General features: G+C 46.0%; 1 protein-coding gene across 1 annotated transcript in view; it reads right to left on the minus strand.

The window, feature by feature from the left end:
• Positions 1-6,127: 6,127 nt before the first annotated feature.
• Positions 6,128-20,015, minus strand: part of CFAP221 (cilia and flagella associated protein 221) — a 31,158-nt gene continuing 17,270 nt past the window's right edge. Inside the window, exons 16-24 of the mRNA XM_065413745.1 lie at positions 16,627-16,707; positions 14,319-14,426; positions 14,027-14,203; positions 13,006-13,164; positions 12,457-12,557; positions 10,242-10,334; positions 9,896-10,006; positions 8,479-8,544; positions 6,128-6,251 (exon numbers count right to left, since the gene is read on the minus strand). Of these exons, the coding sequence (XP_065269817.1) occupies positions 6,128-6,251; positions 8,479-8,544; positions 9,896-10,006; positions 10,242-10,334; positions 12,457-12,557; positions 13,006-13,164; positions 14,027-14,203; positions 14,319-14,426; positions 16,627-16,707 (1,020 nt within the window). The remainder of the gene's footprint in view (positions 6,252-8,478; positions 8,545-9,895; positions 10,007-10,241; positions 10,335-12,456; positions 12,558-13,005; positions 13,165-14,026; positions 14,204-14,318; positions 14,427-16,626; positions 16,708-20,015) is intronic.

A 20,015-nucleotide genomic window follows, 5' to 3' on the forward strand; every position in this document is an offset into this window, starting at 1 on the left:
GCTCAGTGGTTTGAGCATTGGCCTGCTAAATCCAGGGTTGTAAATTCAATCCTTGAGGGGGGCCACTTAGGGATCTGGGGCAAAATCAGTTCTTGGTCCTGCTAGTGAAGGCAGGGGGCTGGACTCAAGGTCCTTTCCAGTTCTAGGAGATAGGATATTGCCATTAATATATATATATATATAATAATGCTCCTACTAATGCAACCCAATATGATGTTAGTCTTCTTGGCAACAAGGGCACAATGTTGACTCATATCCAGCTTCTCATCCACTGTAATCCCCAGGTCCTTTTCTGCAGAACTGCTGCTTAGCCAGTCCCCAGCCTGTAGCAGTGCATGAGATTCTTCTGTCCTAAGTGCAGGACTCTGCACTTGTCCTTGTTGAACTTCATCAGATTTATTTTGGCCCAATCCTCCAATTTGTCTAGGTCACTCTGGATCCTATTCCTACCCTCCAGCGTATCTACCTCTCCCCCCAGTTTAGTGTCATCCGTGAGCTTGCTGCGGATGCAATCCATCCCATCATCTAGATCATTAGTGAAGATGTTGAACAAAAACAGCCCCAGGACCGACCCCTGGGGCACCCCGCTTGATACCGGCTGTCAACTAGACATCGAGCAGTTGATCACTACCTGTTGAGCCCGACAATCTAGCCAGCTTTCTATCTACCTTATAGTCTATTCATCCAGTTCATACTTTTTTAAAGCTTGCTGGGAGACCATATCTAAAGCTTTGCTAAAGTCAAGGTATATCATGTCCACCGCTTTCCCCATATCCACAGAGCCAGTTATCTCATCATAGAAGGCAATCAGGTTGGTCAGGCATGACTTCCCCTTGGTGAATCCACGTTGACTGTTCCTGATCACCTTCCTCTCCTCCAAGTGCTTCGAAATGGATTCCTTGAGGACCTGCTCCATAATTTTTCCAGGGACTGAGGTGAGGCTGACTGGTCTGTAGTTCCCTGGATTCTCCTCCCTCCCCCCCGCCCTTTTTTTTTTTTTTTTTTTTTTTAAAGTTGGGAGTGCAGGCTTGTTCTTTGGTGGTCAAATATGAAACTTTGGGAAATCTTTCATGATTTTCTTTCTATTATGCATCAGTAAAATCTGCTTTTTCTTAAGATAACTAGAATCAGGTCTTGGATGCTGGTAGGATCCTAGAAGTGCCATGGAGTCTTGGCTACCATCTTGGATTCAGGCAGGGCAAATGACGTTTACAAACGTCATTTCTGAACTTCTCTCTTTCCTTATGCTCGAAATATCATATGCTAACATTAAAATACAAACTTGTGTTAATGCTTTTTAAAACTTTTTTTAAAAAAGTTGAAACATGCTCAGGAGAAAGGAATCCAGAAACTGTTTTTCTTCTGTCTTCCTTGACTCAAAGTTGACATCCCAAACAAACAGACATACACCCTTTTAAGTCCAGTAAAAATATTAAGGTCCAGATCCTGCTAGCTGTGTCACACTAGAGGAGCCTACAAAACCTTTGAGCATTTATTAGCAAGTATTAGACAGTCCTTTAGAGACACAGTACATTTTAAAAAAAATTGTCCGTTCTGAATAGTAAATAGCTGTACAAAATTGATTCAAATTAAAATTGGCACTCAGATTTAGTACACTGTAAATCATACATCCTACTCTAGCTAGTTGTTATAGGAATATTTTAGTGCACTGGCCAACATTAGCCCCAAAACTTTTCTCCTTTTACTCCTTTGTTTCCTATAATCCTCCAATCTTCCAGACAAGACGTAGAACACTGTAAATAACTATTGGTTTGTTTTTGACGTATTGCTGTTTATATCCCATTTCTAAAAGGAATCTGTGCTTCTCCAGTAGGCGACTTAAGTGGCCTCTCCTAGGGAACCTAATACACTTGTTGTTTCTGAGATATATTGTTTTAAAAAGTGCTACTAGCTTATTTACAAAAATAATGTTTTATCATAGAAATAACTGTTCTGTGCATGCCAGAAAACTTCTGCATTTAGTGGCTGACACTTCAGGAAGCACTTATTCTTTAGGCAAGTTTCAAGTTTTTAGGCAAACGTACAATACATGAGCTAAGGCAGGGGATGCATAGAATACAATTAAGGAAGAACACAGGAAGTAAGTCCCTTCTATCCCTGTTATGAGTAGAGCTATGGGGAAAATGGGTTCCCCATTTCATGAAAAAATTTGAGGTTTCAAAAGTGTTTCCTGTTCCACACTGGGACAAAACCAAAATCTTTCCAAATCTGGTGCAAAAAACCCCCCCAAAAACAAAACAAACAAACAAACAAACAAAAAGGGTGTGAGAATCAACCACCTTGCCCCCTTGCCAATACCTAATGGTTAGGGTACTAACCCAGGTCTCCCACACAGGGCCGGCTCTACTGTTTTTGCCACCCCAAGCAGCACGGACGGTGGGGGCAGTCCATGTGCCGTTAGGGCAGCACGCCTGTTTCCGCGGCGGCAACAATTCGGCGTGCTGCTTGGAGCGGCAAAAACACATAGACTGCTGCCCCTTGCAGATTGCCGCCCCAAGCACCTGCTTGGAATGCTGGTGCCTGGAGCCGGCCCTGCTCTGATGAGAGCTGTTTTATCAACACATTCTCTGGCTGCCCTGGCAACATCCCTTTCCCCACCCACTTTCTGACCCCTTCCTCCACCACCACTATAAGCAGAAACTTGGCTGCTTTGTGCTGCCTCAGTCTAGCATCAACCCTTCTAATGGGGGTCTTTACCCTGGTCAGGAATTGAACCCAGGTGTCATGTATGTCCCTGCAAATTAGAGTGTTAAAGAGACAAGTCCCACTAGGCCTGTTGCAAACATGCCTGATTTCCTTCAATAGAAAAAGGAAGCAGCATGTACCTCCCATATCGAAACACGCACTGTAATAAGAGACTCTACAGAAACCCAGTACTTTGCAACTGTCCAGATTTGCCTTGTTGGCAACTGTGACTAGGCAGCTAGCAGAAACCTACTGTCCTACTTAGCCTCTCTCAGACAGCAAAGAAATACAGGGCTAGGACTTGCTGTAGCTGTCTGACACATACAGGAGAAAACAGACTCCCTGGTTGCACCACTCCTAGCGCTTTGGGCTTTTTGGTTTGTCAGCATTTGTCTGTTCTCTCTGAATCTAATTTGCTTTCTAAGGGACAGCATGTTGAGTAAGTATTTCTGGCATGCAATCCTAACATGCAGTGGGCATTGCAGCATTTCATTACCTTACAGGTTCACAGCACATAGGAGTCGAGCTTTTTACTTTCAGCTTTAGATAGCTCAGACTCTTCTTCCAACTGGATAACCAGCTCTCCCTGGATAAACCAAACAAACATGCCAACATACTACTTGCCCACGACAAAGAACTGCTTTATACCAGCTGCTTGGCACTAGGAAAAAAGTTAAATGCATCTCAGGTAAGGGGGCACTATACTTAAAACTTCCCCTAGGATAACTCCTCCCTTAGTTACCTTCCCAAAGTTCAAGCAAGGATGTGTGTTTGGTAATACCTTGGAGCACACTTTCTTTTGGGGACACACTGGGTGAAGGAGCTCTTCTAAGAGGCCTAGTCAGGCAGCACAGAGAGATTTTCTCTCAATGCTGGTCATAAACTTACATGAGATGAGCTTTAACTTGAATATACCACAAACTAGAGAATAAACAAGCACTACTTAACCTACTGCAAAGCCAGCCCCCATCTAACCTGTCACGGAGTTCCCGTGGCTGCTTCCTATTTCCCTTTCTCCTAGTCAATAAGCCCTGCTCACCATCAGCTTTCCCCTCCCTCAGAAGCTCTCTCATTACCCCACAATCTATTCCACCTGCATGACACTTGAGCAAGGAGTTAACTCCCTGACTGCTGGATTCTGGAGGGGACTGTACACAGGTGGCTCCAGTCACCAGCTGGGGATAGACAGTGGGCCGCACCCAGGGTAGGTTTCTGTCCCTTTCTTCAGGGCTCTGTTTATTGTCTTCACAAAGAAAGAAAAGTGCACAACAAGAAACACAAACAATGTCACTAGGGGTTCGCACTGGGTAGGAACCTTTCTGAAACCAGGGGCTTCACAGGAAGGGGGTGGGCAGGCGGCTGGCAGACTCCTGCTCTGGTTACCAGAGAGTACCCTCTCTCATCTCTTCTGGTTTTCCCCTCCCTTCAGGGAGCTGAGTTCACCTTTCTGATGTCCAGGTGAGAGTGTGGGCCAATCATGAGGTGCTGATCATCTATGTCAGCTGATTCCCAGCACCTATCTGCTGGGCTGCTCCCTGTCTCCCCTCCTTCCCCCAGATATCAAAGGGGCAGATTGCCCTGTCATAGGGACCGGCTTGCATGTTATTTCTTTGTGGACAACTTAATTCACCCCTCCCAGTACAAAGCTTGAGCGAACAACTTAGGGTGAAGGTTAAGAGTCAGGGTATGTCTACACTTAAAATGCTACCGCACACAGCTGCAGCTGTGCTGCTGTAGCGCTTCAGTGTAGACACACACTACCGCAATGGGAGGGGTTCTCCTGTCACTGTAGGTGATCCACCTCCCTGAGGCCACGTCTACATGAGTGAGCTTACGGTGACACAGCTGTACTGATACAGTTGCGCCACTGTAAGATCGCTCGTGTAGCCGCTCTATGCTGAAGGGAGAGCGCTCTCCCGTTGACATAATAAAACCATCTCCACGAACGGCGGTAGCTCTGTCGGCAGGAGAGGCTCTCCCTCCGACATGAGGCTCTGCACGCTACCGCTTGTGCCAGTGAAACTTACAGTAGAACCTCAAAGATACGAACACCAGAATTACAGACTCACCGGTCAACCGGACACCATGTGAAACAAAGTAACCAATCAGGCAGCAGCGAACAACAACAACAAAAAGCAAATACTGTATTGTGCCTCTATTGCATCTTAAAGGTAGGCACATCTGGGCTGCCTGTCCCCACCCTTTTCCTTACCCCCCCCCCCACGTGCACGGGGCACCCACTTACAGTAGGGGTTGAATATGCTGAGATTGGCAGGCAAAGCTGTGAGCCCCCACTGCCAGCCCGAGGCAGCCAGAGCAGGAGTGGCACTGGGGTCTGCGCTGCTTTCCTGTAAGCCGTGGGTGCTGTATGCACCCACCCTCCCCTAGCCAGGAGTGGGGAGCCCTGTTTTCACAGACATCCCCCTGCTGTGAGGGGGATGGGCTGTTTTCATCACCACCACCCTGGTTGGGAGGGGGACAAGCTTAGAAGCTGCCTGCAAGGAAACTGCCTAGGTGCCTCTGGAACCTGGCCTGGAGTGTGAACTGCTGGAGCCGGAGCTGTGTTTTGTTCAGAGTTACGGACAACCTCCATTCCCGAAGTGTCCGTAACTCTGAAGTTCTACTGTATGTCGCTCAGAGGTGTGTTTTTTCACACCCCCGAGTGACATAACTTTTGCCGACATAAGTGGTAGTGTAGACATGGCCTCAGAGGCAGTGGCTAAATCGACAGAAGAATTCTTCCATTCACCTAGCACTGTCTACACCAGGGGGTAGGTTGGCATAGCTACATCTCTCAGGGTGTAGATTTGTCACACCCCTGAGCGGTGTAGCTAGGCTGATGTAAATTCCCAGTGTCGACCAGTCCTCAGTGATCCACCTGCAACAACTCATGGACAGGCCACTGGGCTGTACTGCAGCTCAGCTATGGCATTTATTCTAGCACGTGTGCAAAGTCTATATCCAAACACTACAAAAACTAATGAAATCCAAACAATTTCTTCATGTTGATTTTTTACATTTTATTTGAAAGCAGCACACACTCTCAGACAAAATGCATATAACAGTACTTAGTGGCAGAGGAAAGAGAGTCCAGTAAATAGGTGAGGGGAAAAGTTGTATATAAAACTACAAAATATCTATGTGCTCGGGTAGTTTTCCAGCACTTAACCCCAGTGCACAATGCATGAGCATGTAGGGCAGGAATCCCTCACAGAGAGATCATTAAGCTCATATACAATATATACAGTAAGGGCCATAGCCGAGATTATACTAGAGGGTGCTTGGCCCTACACAGGAATCTGTTGCTTGTTGAATATAATTTCATACCAGTTCTGCACAGATACAGAAGTCCCGAACCAGCAATAATGTGCTGTATCTCCGCCCCACAGTAGCAACTGAATTGTGGAGTTTGTGAACTAGCTTATTCTAGAATGAGGGTTTTGTTGAGTGCTTTCTGCTTCATTTTCTCCATGTGTCCTTGCAGTCTCTCTCTGAGTTTGCTATTCTGGGATTGTAAATACCAATCCAGCTGGTCTCTCGGGTCTCTGCAGGAGATGGTGAAAGTAATTTATATTTATAACAACAAGGTAAACTATTATATAAAGGTGATAAAACCAAAGAGAGCCATTCATGGCAATGTGTCATATTCACTCTTTTTTTAAGGCCAGAAGGTAACTTTAGTAAGGTCTATATAAGTGCTGTTCTACGTGAGTATATGCAGTATTGAAAAGTGTAACAAGAACTGCAAACGTGGCATTCCATCTGAGCTCAGCTAACTGCTGACTGGGGAGGTAACTACTTACCTTACAGTAAGAATGTACTAGGAGCAATTTCAAGAGTATTTAGAAAAATGTAAATGGTATAATCCAGTAAAACACACACACATACAATAATGCTAATAACGAGCCTTCCATTGAGAATGCCAGGGACTTCCACTGGCATTGAAAGACACTGAATTGGGCCTTAACTGTTTGTTAATACAATCTTGGTTTCCCCATCATAGAGCCCAAGCAAATAGGGAACTTTTCCCCAAATCTGTCATGCAGGAAATGCTAAACCAGGTTATGGCTGTATTACTGCCTACTGGTTGTAGCAGCAGCCACTGTCTTCTGTGTCCTCTTCCTTCAACATGGGGATTGTGACCTGTGGATTGGCCAGGCTCTACCATTTCCCAGGCCTGTCCTCAGTCCTCTGTGTAGCCATGTGGAGAAAGCAACTGTGGGCAACTCAGCACTGGGATGAGAATCACAATTTTTCATATTTATTCTGGTTGTTTTGGCCATCAAACCACAAGCTTCTCTGTAGCCAAGTCACAGAGCCTGTATCACTGCACAATAAAGTGTCCTGAGAATAAATTCAAACTCCACGTCTTATCAGCTCCATGGAGAAGCAGTTTCAAAGAGTTTAAAGTCAGAAGGGGCCATTAGATCATCTAGTCTGACCTCCTTTATATTGCGAGCCATTAAATTGCACCCAGATACCCCTATGTTGAGCCTTGTGACTTTAGGGAGACCAAAGCATTTCAGTCCTCATAAGACTAAGCGATTGTGTGTCCCAGCAGAGAACAGGAGAGACCAAGGTGCCAGTAATGCCAGAGGCTCCTGCAATGGCAGGGAATTGATTAGCTGAGATATGCCCCGATGATCCTAGCAGGTGATCCATAGCCCAGGCTGCAGAGAATGGTCAAAACCCCCAAGGTCCCTGCTGATCTGACCTGGGGGAAAATTGCTTCCCAGCCCCCAACCAGGGATCAGTTTGACCTTGCACATGTGAGCAAGACACAGCAGCCAGGCATCTGAGAGAGGATTCCCTGCTCTGGTCTACCCCATCCAGTATCCCACCTCCTGCTGTGGCCCATCTCTGATGCTTTAGAGGAAGGTGAAAACCAAACCAAACCAAACCAAAAAACCCACAGCCATGTTGGCAAAGAGATACACTATATTCTCTAGTAGATGTAATCACTGCTCTACAACTAATGCAAATTGGAGTTTTGTGATCACCTGCAAAGTAATCTAAATAACACAGCCTCCTCTGGCTAGTGCAGAAGTACCCAAAGCTCAATGAACAGAACATTTCTAATGCAATATTCTACTCTGTTCAATAGAGGTTTTTATGCTGTGTTCATTATTATAGTATGTAAGTGCCTTCCAATCAGGGGTGGCTCTATGTATTTTGCCGCCCCAAGCACAGCAGTGAGGCGGCTTTCGGCGGCATGCCTGCGGGAGGTCCGCTGGTAACGCGGATTTGGCGGCGCTCCTGCGGGAGGTCCGCCGGTCCCGCGCCTTCGGCTGCCGAATTGCCACTGAAACCGCGGGACCGGCGGACCTCCCGCAGGCCCGCTGCCGAAGGCAGCCTGACTGCCGCCCTCACAGGGACCGGCACGCCGCCCCTGCTGCGTTTGGAGCCGCCCCTGCTTCCAATCATGCATTAAACTATGTGACTAATACCTGTCACATGTCTATTCTTTCATCTGCTCCCTGGGGGGAGACGTGTGAGTAGGGAGTGTTTTGTTTCAATTTTTTATAACACACACACACATGCGCACACAAACCTGTTTGTTAGAGAAAGCCAGGTCAAAGAAATGTGCCTTGCACTTAGAGTGAAAGGTGGTGAGGTTTGTGATGGTCTTTGGTTCCTATGAGAGTTCATTCCAAAGCTGTGGGCCAGTCTCTCCTGATCGAAGACGTGTTTAAAGTAGGGTGGGTTTTTTTAGCTTTGTAGAAAACAACAGAATTTTAAAAGACTGAATCTTACAGTCACACATCTTCTTACCCAGAAAGAGGAGCTGAGGTATCCACTATGTTGCTGGAAGCAAATTTAACATCCAGGGGTGTATCACTAGGAGAAAAAGGCCATTCTTTATTAACACAAACTATTCCAGATCCTCATGTTCTAAACAACACAGTGAGAGGAAATAGAGAAAGCAGTAATGAGACACATAAGTAAACCCAGGTGCTTATGTACTACAAATTACTGTCAATTGACACTGCAGAGATGACAGTAATTACAGTTGCCATAATGCTTGACATTTATATAATGCTTTATGGATGATATGCTGCCTACGGGGTTTGGAAACTCAATTCCTTTTCAAATTCATGGGAATTAGGTGATTTGAAAATCAAAGCCTGCAAATTCAAAGCTCTGGATTAGTTGATTTCTCAACAGCTTTGTGAGGGAGGCAGGTAAGTATTATTACCTCCATTTTACAGATGGCAAAACTGAAGCATGGAGAGGTGAAGCAATTGGCCCAAAGCCACACTGAGTCAGCGACAGAGCCAGGGTTAGAACACAGGACCGCCTCATGCCATTTTGCCAGACCACATTGCCTCTGGCTTAAGACCCCACCTCCAGAATACCATGCTCACCATCATAGTTTACCACCTTAGCCCTGTTCACCTTCCCTGCCCTCCTCAGCCCCCCTCACACCCTTCTACAGCTCCCCATAGGTGTGCTTACCCTCACATATCTCCTCACAGAGTTGCTATCTAATACATCTTGAAGACAGGACAACAGAGTTAGCCGTACTTCTCCCTCATCACCTAACCCACAAAACTCCTGTCCATTCCCCAGAGCACTCCCCATCCCCCAGCCGACCAGCCTGGCTCCCCAGAATCCCTGTGCTGAGCTGTGGATGCAATGCAGTCTAGCGGTGATGCAATGTCAGTCTAGCAGTATTGGAGAATGGAAGTCACCAGCAGAACTTGATTGGTCCCTTTGCTTTTCCTTGCAGAGACCAGGTTATACCAAAAAAGGGGAATAGCTCTTTGTGTTTATAAATGTGACATTTGAAAAGCAGCTTGTGTGTGAGACGCCATGGGAATGACTATGTGTGGGAAGCTGTGACTCTTTCGCTGGGGAAGTCTAAAACAAACATCACCATCCCAAGGGAAATTTCAAAGGACTCATTTCCTCTGCCAATGTCAGTAAATAGCTGACCAAAAAAACCATTATAGAAAATTCACCTGGCCCAAGAAGAGCGAGTGTGTTTTATTTTGGAGACTAAATTCAGATCTTCAAGCATGAAACAAAGGGATTCAGTTCCGCTCCAAGTGCACGATCTGAGCGTCATCTTAAGGATGGCACTGCTAGGAGACCTCAGAAATGAGCTTGTACATAAACCGAAACAAGAGACGTGCCCTCAACTTCCTTGCCAAGCGTCTTCCCTATATTTAAATAAATAGACATTTACCTTCCATCTTTCAGTGGTTTGCTTTTGACTTCTTCCCCTGATTCAATCTGCGGAAATTCAGCTTTCAGCATATCCGGGGTAAGAACCACTTTTAACTCAGCTTCAGTCTCACTGAAAATGAATATGTTGAAAAACACTTAGTTTTCACCTATTATTATTTTTTACCTGTCCTATATTTTTTAGCCTGGGAAAACAAAAGGATGTGTTATGCGAGAAGAACCATCTGTACTTTTTTGTTGCTCGGTGAGTGTTTTTATACACATGCTATATGTACACACACATACACATACGGGTGCTAAAAACTCAGTGCAAATTATATTAAATAAATAATAGAGAGGAAACTTACTAGCCAGTTATATTTTCCTTGTCTCTCTCGGGTAAGTCATCCAGCATTGGTGGTACATCTATTGGAAGCATATCTAAATTGTAGGGATCACTACTGTGGAAATGACACAATCATATGTTTGAGATGAGAAAGGTAGGGTAATGGCACATGATAAATATGTTCTGGGGATCTTCACATTATAAATATTCTGGAAAATTCAGATACTTTGGAAAGCAAATACATCAGCTACCTATAGACCGGGGTGGGCAAACTACAGCCCGCGGGCCACATCCAGCCCGGCCCCCAAGCTCCTGGCCCAGGAGGCTAACCCCCGGCCCCTCCTCTGCTGTCCACCCTCCCCCACAGCCTCAGCTTGCTCGCTCCGCTGCCGGCACAATGCTCTGGGCGGCGGGGCTGTGAGCTCCTGGGGCAGCACAGCTGCAGAGCCCGGCCTGATCCGGTCTCTGTGCTGTGTGGTGGCGGCAGCGGCAGCGTGGCCCGGCTCCAGCCGGGCAGCGCGGCTGTAGCGCCACCAGCCACTGGTGCTCCAGGCAGCACGGTTAGGGGGCAGGGAGCAGGGGGGGGTTGGATAGAAGGCAGGGGAGTTCGGGGTGGTGGTCAGGGGGCGGGGGTGTGGATGGTGGTCGGGGGGGAAACAGGGGGTTGAATGGGGGCAGTCAGGAAGGAGGGGGGGTTGGATGGGGCGGCAGGGGGCAGTCAAGGGCAGGGGTTCCAAGGGCAGTCAGGGGACAGGGAGAAGGGGTAGTTGGATGGGGCAGGGGCCCCAGGGGGGCTGTCAGGAATGAGAGGAGGGGTTGAATGGGGCGGCGGGGATTCGGGGGCAGTCAGGGAACAGGGGTCCCAGAGGGGCCGTCAGGGAACGGGGGGATTGGATGGGGCAGGAGTCCCAGGGGTGGGGCAGATAGGAGGTGGGGGCTGGGCCACGACCCGCTCCCCTAACCGGCCCGCCATACAATTTACGAAACCCGATGCGGCCCTCAGGCCAAAAAGTTTGCCCACCCCTGCTATAGACACATGAGTCAACAAAGCACAGTTTTGTTTTTTAAAGGTTAGATCCAAAATTGTTAAAGTTAGGCACCTGAGTATATACTTAGGCACCTAAATAAGTACACCTCTACCCCGATATAACGCGACCCGCTATAACAGAAATTCGGATATAACGCGGTAAAGCAGCGCTCTGGGGGGGTGGGGCTGCGCGCTCCGGCGGATCAAAGCAAGTTCAATATAACACGGTAAGATTTTTTTGGCTCCCGAGAACAGCGTTATATCGGGGTAGAGGTGTAGCTTGATTTTCAAAGCAGCTGCGGCTCCCATTAACCTCAATGGCAGCTCTGAATGCTCAGCACCTCTGAAAGTCAGGCCATCTATTTAGGTGCCTTAGATACCTAACATTAGGTACCCAGGTTTTGAAATGGTCATAGTTAGGTTTTCACTCAGCTATGAGTGTGTTACACTGCTAATGCAGATAGCTGTAGTAGGTACTAAGACCTCAATTCAGCAAAGCACTGAAGCATGTGCTTATTTTAAGCACGTACTTAAATTTCATTGGCTTCAAGGGGACTTAAGTACCTGCTTATAGTTAAGCACATGACTGAAAGACTCCCATTGATTTCAATGGGTTTTTGGTCCATGCCATGCTGAACAGGAATGCATTTCAGTATGTTCTGAATTGGGGCCTAAGTGCTATGCTCCAAGTGAATTAGTGTCACCCTCTTCCCCGCTGCAGAGCTAGAACTATGGGAGCAGGGTGAGTAAAGAAGCAAAGCTGCTGTGACCCACAGTGGCAGTGGGGAAGGAGGGAGAGAGATGTTGCAATCAGATGCGTGTGTCTTAGATGTCACGTGTCCCGCTCACACCCTCACACATGCAGGGTATGCAGAGCTGAGTTGCTAGTATCTCCCCCAGGTGCCTGGGGCTGAAGTGGAGCAGTCTTAGTCCATAAGGTCGGCTCTTATTAGACTGAAATGCCACTTACAGGGCTAGATTCTGCCCCCCACCCTTACTCACACTGAGCCTGACCCACTGCCCACTGAAGTCAATGCGAGTCTTTCCACTGGCTTCAATGGATTGGGCCCAGTGAGTTAGTAATTTACTCTGCACATAGTCCTCTTTGTTTCAATGGGACAATGTGTGACGTTAGTTACTGGTCGATATGAGTAAGGGTGGCAGAATCTGGCCCGGAGTGAAGGTGTTTGATGTTCAAACTCTTTCTTACCAATGATGCATCCCTGTGCTTGCCAGAGTGGGAGCATTAGACAAGGCTGAATAAACCACTGACGGGAATCGTCTCCAGTACGTTACTCCTCGAATGACTTCCTGAAACGACAACAGTCCCAGTGACCATGCGGGTAAAATGAAATCAGTAAAGAAAGGAAGGGTGGGAGAAATGTGTGCAGGAGGGAATGCCTTGCTTTGCTTGGTTAAAGCCTGTGTGTGCTGAGCTTCAGTTCTCTTCATCTGAAAAGTTACTGGCTCCAGTGCAGGGCCCTGGAGATGCAGTGGGGGGTTAAAAGAGGGAAATCGTGAGGAGATCCTCAGGGCTGCTGCAGAAAGGACATGGAGAAGCTCTAGGGAGGAACAAGCTTCAACCGATGAACAATCACATTTACCCATAAATGCTAATAATCAACTGCGTATGCCATTAATAGCGTAACACAGCTTCCATCTGGGATAATTGTTTAGGTTCTATTTGAGTCTACAAGGCAAATTCTCTGCTGACTCACACCCTTTGCAACTAATATTTCACTGAAACCAAAAGCTGTACCTTGTGATGCAGAAATTTCTTTTGTGTAATTGGAATGCTGGATCCTGTGGGATATTCTTTGGTGAATCTATATTTTGGATGAGGACAAAGATGATACTCAATGTTTGTTTCTGAATAGTCCAAAGGCTGCATACAGACATACAATCCTGGAGTAGGATTCTGAAAACAAACACAAAGAAGAGATTTTAAAAAAATAATTCTGAGCCCTTTGAGCAAATCTGTCACTGAAAAATTCAGTTCTTGTCATTAATAAGAAAGGGATTCCCAGCTCAAACTCCACCACCTAGATCCCACTTTGCCTCTTTAGTTCAACTCAACACCTGATCTCTCCTTCCTCCCCTCTACCCCAAGGCTAAGTCTGTCCTATGATCCCCTATGGAACACGGCTAGCAACAGACACTACCTGGGACCACTCCTGGCTCATTGATTCCAATGGGAGTTAGGCACTTTTAAATATCTCACTAGGCATCTAGCAGTGTCTTTAGGCACCTAAATACCTTTGAAAACCCATCTATGATCATAGGCACTATAGAACACTCTAAGATGGATACACAGAACCCAAGGAGCAATCCTCCTCCCCAACCCTTTCTCATTCTGCCTAAAGACCAGGCAGAACTGCAGAGTGGAAGAGAACTGTGCCAACCCTATCCCACGTAAGGAGGTGCACGATGCCACACAGGGGTTGGAGAGGAGGCAAGGCTATGGCCCTCCTCTGTGCTGACCTGCAGAGGAGCGGGGGACAGGCTGCAGCCCATATAGAATGTGGTAGTGGGTGTGCTGGGGAGCTCTGGATGTCATTCAGCACTTACCTATTGCTCCCCCTGGGGGTGGGGAAGTGTGGCTCTGGCACCTCCATAGCAGGGCTGTGCCCTACAGCACCATCTAGCCCTGTGGCACACAGTTTTTATATATAAACCTAAGGAAGGTAATTGTCTTCCAATTCCTTACCAACCCTGTAATGGAGCAAATGTACATTTCCCTCCGGTCCTTGGAGGCTTTACTAGAGCCGAGTTTTACTTACAAATATGCGAAGTGAGTGACTGTCTGGAGCTTGGAGTAACGCTTTGGGAGCTGCCAGGTTTAAAAGGCTCGTGGCCCTTTCCAAGGATTTCTCTCCTGGGGGTTTGTGTAGATCCTCCTGTGGTGAGGGAGGACTGAGCTGTGGCTTTGGAGAAGTTACTATTGAGATCAGCTCATCCTGGAACAATTCAGAAGATAAATGTTTTCAGGGTGCAGAGGGAGTTTTGGTGTAAAATATTGTGGCAAAATGCTATGCAGTGAAACCAAATAATGGATTTTGGTTGACTTGTTACCTTGGCTCCCTGCTTTAATGGTCGAGAAAGATTTTGAGGTTTATAACTTGTTGATGCATAGTGTGTACAAAATGGCTGGTACCCCATAATGCTGAAGTGCTGAGGAACCTAGGTACAAATGAAGATGATTTATTGTAACACATGCATATGGAGGTCAGTGTGTTCTAACTTTCCGGCTCTAACATGGACACTTCACATGGTTTCTTGCTGTAACAGATGCTTGGACTATCATTTGGGGACAGTGACATATGACGAAAACTTTGAGCAGGAATACTTAAGCCCTGTACAGTCAAATTATTTGTGAAGGAATGTTTTCACTCTAGATGTTTTCTACAAAGGATCATGTGTGAAGTAATAATTTCTTGCACAAACAAGATTGATGGGCTGGAGGAAAGCAGTGTTTGCGTAATACACCTACCACTGGTATGTGAAAATAAAATGGGACAGCAGCAAAAGTACAAACAGGAAAAAAAAATTAAGAGCTCCTTTAAGCAGTGTTGTTTCTATGCTTGCTGCAATCAACAAAACAAAGACTAGGCCAAATTCAGCACTGATTTAAGCCCAGTGGAATCTCCTGACAGAATTTGGCCTTTTTCATTTTCTAAATGTTGAGGGAAGAGGGTTTAGAGGTAAGAAGGTAAAAAATAGGTTCTGGATTCACAAAGCTTGAGAACAATTAAAATATAGCTGAAGATCGAGACACAAGTCTGTATTTACTATCCACATTAGTGGAATACATAGGTATTCAACAGCACCTAGAAAAAAATCATGTCTTCCCTTTTTTGTAACTTTTATCAGGGGAATCTGGTATTTGCTTTGGGGCCAGATCCTGCACTCCTTGCATGCTCAATTCTTGCATTCAATGAGAAATGTGCGAGAAATGTGAGATCAGGCCCCTTGAATCAAAAGACTAGTAAGCCCAAGTCATATAGTTTCTCAAAGGCTGTCTTCAGTCTTACGATTCAGGAAACTGAGCGAGCAGAAGAGCAGAGCACTGGAGACACCATCCACTGGGGACACAGAACCTCATGCCTATGATGTGGTCTTCATCAGCTTGGTGAGCACATGGACTGACACTCAATGTGGAGAGTCTGACCCTGCAGACCCTTTGGGGGGAGAGGGATAGCTCAGTGGTTTGAGCATTGGCCTGCTAAACCCAGGGTTGTGAGTTCAATCCTTGAGGGGGCCACTTAGGGATCTGGGGCAAAATCAGTACTTGGTCCTGCTAGTGAAGGCAGGGGGCTGGACTCGTATGACTTTTCAAGGTCCCTTCCCGTTCTAGGAGATAGGATATCTCCATTAATTTAATTTAAAATTTACTATGTCACTAGCCCTTTCCCATGCAAGTAGTCCTAGTTAAGAAGTCATAGCAGTTGTATTAGTAGAAACTCTGTCTGAGGTGCAATGGCTCGAAGAGGTCACACACTGGGGTGGTGCACCTCTGTACTGCCCCCTATTGCTGACTCTCCATTAATACCGCAAATGAGTCCACGCATTTAGGGAGCTAACAAAAGATAAATCCCACAGTCCTTACACAGTCACAACTCCCATTGACCTGAATGACAGGCACTACTGGTTCATACACAAAATGCGGCACTGTATTTCTTATGTCACATTGACCCTAATGAAAGAAAGCAATATGATACAAGTGAGTGACTAAGGCCTTGGCTACACTTGCAAGTTACAGCGCTGTAAAGCCTCCCCCAGCGCTGTAACTCACTCCCCGTCCACACTGGCAGGGCACTTACAGCGCTGTATCTCCCTGGGTACACCGCTGCAGGTACTCCACCTCCCCGAGAGGAATAACAGCTGCAGCGGAGTGGCTACGACTCACAGGTGTGAGTGTAAACGGCTTGCAGCGCTGTACTAATCACCTTGTCAAGTGGCCAATCCTCTATGCGGAAGTGCTGGTTTCAAAGCTCGTACCACAGAGAAAAGTAAACAGATTGCAGCTTGCTTTGAGTGAGTGAATGAATGAGCAGGGGGCCGGGAGTTCGGAACTTGCAAAATAGAGAGATGACATGATCCAAAAAGCACTCTCTCTCCCCCCACACTCCCTGTCACAATCCACCACTCCCCCCCGTTTTGAAAAGCACGTTGCAGCCACATGAATGCTGGGATAGCTGCCCATAATGCACCGCTCCCAACACAGCTACAAATGTTACAAGTGTGGCCACACCACTGCGCTGGCAGCTGTCAGTGTGGACAGACTGCAGCGCTTTTCCCTACTCAGCTGCACAAAGACAGGTTTACCTTACAGCGCTGTACAGCTGCAAGTGTAGCCAAGGCCTAAGCTGTATTGTCTCACCTTTAAGTCGTAGAACGGGTGAATGTGCTTGACTTTCATGTCTAAAGACTTAACAGGAACTGGACCAAGACCATCGGGAGCCTGAAACAATACAGTATTTTAAGACAACAATACTTGTCTTAAAAGAAAATATTTTCTTTTTCAGCTGAAATAAGTCATCAATACAGCCCGTTGGAAAAATGGGGAAAGCTCAGATGGGTGCTTAGATGTTCTCCTGGAAGTTAAAGCCCCTTTGGGCTTTAACCCAGAAGCCTAGGGAAAGCTGTAACAGGGGTCTAGCCATATGCATGGTTGTCTTTGTTTGTTGTCTGAATACATCATGCAGAAGGCTACGTTTATGTCATGGAGGTCATGGAAGACATGGAATCTGTGACTTCCAGAGACCTCCGAGACATTCTCTGCTTCAGCCCAAGGAGCTGTGGGACTCTGGAGCTGGCAGCCAGCGGGGCCCTGGCAGGGTTCCAGCGACAGGTGACAGCAGCGACAGGGGGCCCCTTGCAAGGTTCCAGCATCAGGTGACAGACTTCTGAGGGGGCCCTCCTCAGGGTTCCAGCGACGGGAGTCAGCCTTGCACGGGGAGAGGGCGCCTCGGGCGAGCGGCTGGGGGTGTCCCGTTTTCTCTTTGGGAAATATGGTCACCCTACAGCTCCCAGCCACCACTGTGGTGGGGGAAACCATGGAGCCGCAGCAGCAAAAGTCACAGACAGGTCACAGCTTCCGTGAATTTTTGTTTATTGCCCGTGACATGTCCGTGACTTTTACTAAAAATAACCATGACAAAATCTTAGCCTTAATCATGCGTTTAGCTCTTTAGCACAGACATTTGTAAGACAACTACCACTGTAGCATCTAAATAAGGGGAGAGTGTGTTTCCAAATGGATAGAGCACTGGACACGGGCTAAGGAGATGTGGGTTCTATTCCTGGCTCTACCACTGGCCTGTTGGATGACTTTGGGCAAGTCACTTAGTCCCTCAGTTTCCCCATCTGTAAAATTGGGATAAATATACTAACCTTCTTTGTTAAGCGCTTTGAGATCTATTGATGAAGAGGGTTATATAAGAGCTGGGTATTGTCATTAATAAGTATCCTGTTAGATGGTATCACCACCCCTTTGACTCTTTGTAGATGGGGGTTAACCTATATCAATGTCAGAGCTAGTCTGTTTCTTCATGTGATATTGTTGTGTATCTCTTATCCCATGCACCCTGTAAGATCAGTCTCTCCCCTGGAGGAATCCTGCCAGTTATGTGCAAGAGGACTCCATTTGTGTGATTTTTCATCTGCATCTGTGTCTCTACAGCAATTCAAAATAAAGGGCACATCTTCAACTACTCTTGAAATGGAAAAAAGGTTCCAAGCCCAACTCTGCCCCTACTTATAAAGTTGCAACTCCCAGTGAGATCAATGGGATCTTTACTGTAATCTTTAAAGAATCTTACACAGTGAAACCTGTCTTAAGAGACCCCGCAAGTGGTGAACAAAACCAGGTGATTAACAGAAGTTTCAGATGATCTAAAACCTCTGGTTCATATACAAACAGTGTGTAAATCCATACAAAGAACAGGAGTACTTGTGGCACCTTAGAGACTAACAAATTTATTTCAGCATAAGCTTTCGTGGGCTACAGCTCACTTCTTCAGATGCATAGAGTGAAACACACAGACAGAAGATATTTATACATACAGAGAACATGAAAAGGTGGAAGTACACATACCAATTGTAAGAGGCCAATCAATTGAGATGAGCTATCAGTAGCAGCAGAAGAAAAAACTTTGAAGTGATAATCGAGATGACCCATAGAAGGTGTGAGGAGAACTTAACATGGGGGGGAAAAATTCAATTAGTGTAATGACCCAACCATTCCCAGTCTCTGTTTAGACCTAAGTTAATTGTGTCTAATTTGCATATTAATTCGAGTTCAGCGGTCTCTCTTTGGAGTCTGTTTTTGAAGTTTTTTTGTTGCAAAACTGACACCTTCAAGTCTGTCACTGAGTGATTAGAGAGGTTGAAGTGTTCTCCCACTGGTTTTTGAATGTTATGATTCCTGATGTCAGATTTGTGTCCATTTATTCTTTTGCGTAGAGACTGTCCAGTTTGGCCAATGTACATGGCAGAGGGGCATTGGTGGCACATGATGGCATATATCACGTTGGTAGATGTGCAGGTGAACAAGCCCCTGATGGTGTGGCTGATGTGGTTAGGTCCTATGATGGTGTCACTTGAATAGATATGTGGACAGAGCTGGCATCGGGCTTTGTTGCAAGGATAGGTTCCTGGGTTAGTGTTTTTGTTGTATGGTGTGCGGTTGCTGGTGAGTATTTGCTTAAGTATTTGCTGAACTCGAATTAATATGCAAATTAGACACAATTAACTTAGGTCTAAACAGAGACTGGGAATGGTTGGGTCATTACACTAATTGAATTCCCCCCCCCCCCATGTTAAGTTCTCCTCACACCTTCTATGGGTCATCTCGATTATCACTTCAAAGTTTTTTCTTCTGCTGCTACTGATAGCTCATCTCAATTGATTGGCCTCTTACAATTGATATGCGTACTTCCACCTTTTCATGTTCTCTGTATGTATAAATATCTTCTGTCTGTGTGTTTCACTCTATGCATCTGAAGAAGTGACCTGTCGCCCATGAAAGCTTATGCTGAAATAAATTCGTTAGTCTCTAAGGTGCCACAAGTACTCCTGTTCTTTTTGAGGATACAGACTAACATGGCTGCTACTTTTAAATCCATACAATGATTCTGTATTGCAAGGAGCTCCAGACCCATTGAACCATACAGTCAGTTTTCAGATACAAACACATAATCTTAGAACAGAGATCTCTAAAGAGTATTGGCCTTTAGAGATCTCTTTGTATTTGAGGACAAAAATTAATATGAGAAAGGGAAATGACCTTTTTGTTGGTCAGAATGGTTAATGCACTGACTCTCTTCTATAATGTGCAGTGTGGGAATTCATTCTTTATAGGAAACAAGAGTATAAGGTGTGTTACTAAGTGATATCAACTTTTGGGGATATTTTTAGTAGCCTTACAGCCACTTATCTCATTCTGACTCTGCACTGTACTGTGCTGGGCATTGCTCAGAGTTAGGAGATTGTACAGAGTGCATATTTTAATGTAAACTTTAAAAACGTTGAGGAAAATTATTGGGCAATAATAGTCTTCAACCAGCTGACTAGGGCAGGGACCTTGTCTTCATATGTATGTAAAGTCCTATGCACATCTATGGTATTATAGAAAGAGTCTGGTATTTGGTATAACAGAACTAATACAATGGTGTTTATACTTCCAGGGCCAGATCCTCAACTGATGTACATTGTCATAGTTTCATCAGCATCAATGGAGCTTCAACTACAGCAGCTGAAAATCTGGAT

The sequence above is a fragment of the Emys orbicularis genome, chromosome 11 (assembly GCF_028017835.1).
Source record: "Emys orbicularis isolate rEmyOrb1 chromosome 11, rEmyOrb1.hap1, whole genome shotgun sequence".
Classification (NCBI taxonomy): domain Eukaryota; kingdom Metazoa; phylum Chordata; order Testudines; family Emydidae; genus Emys; species Emys orbicularis.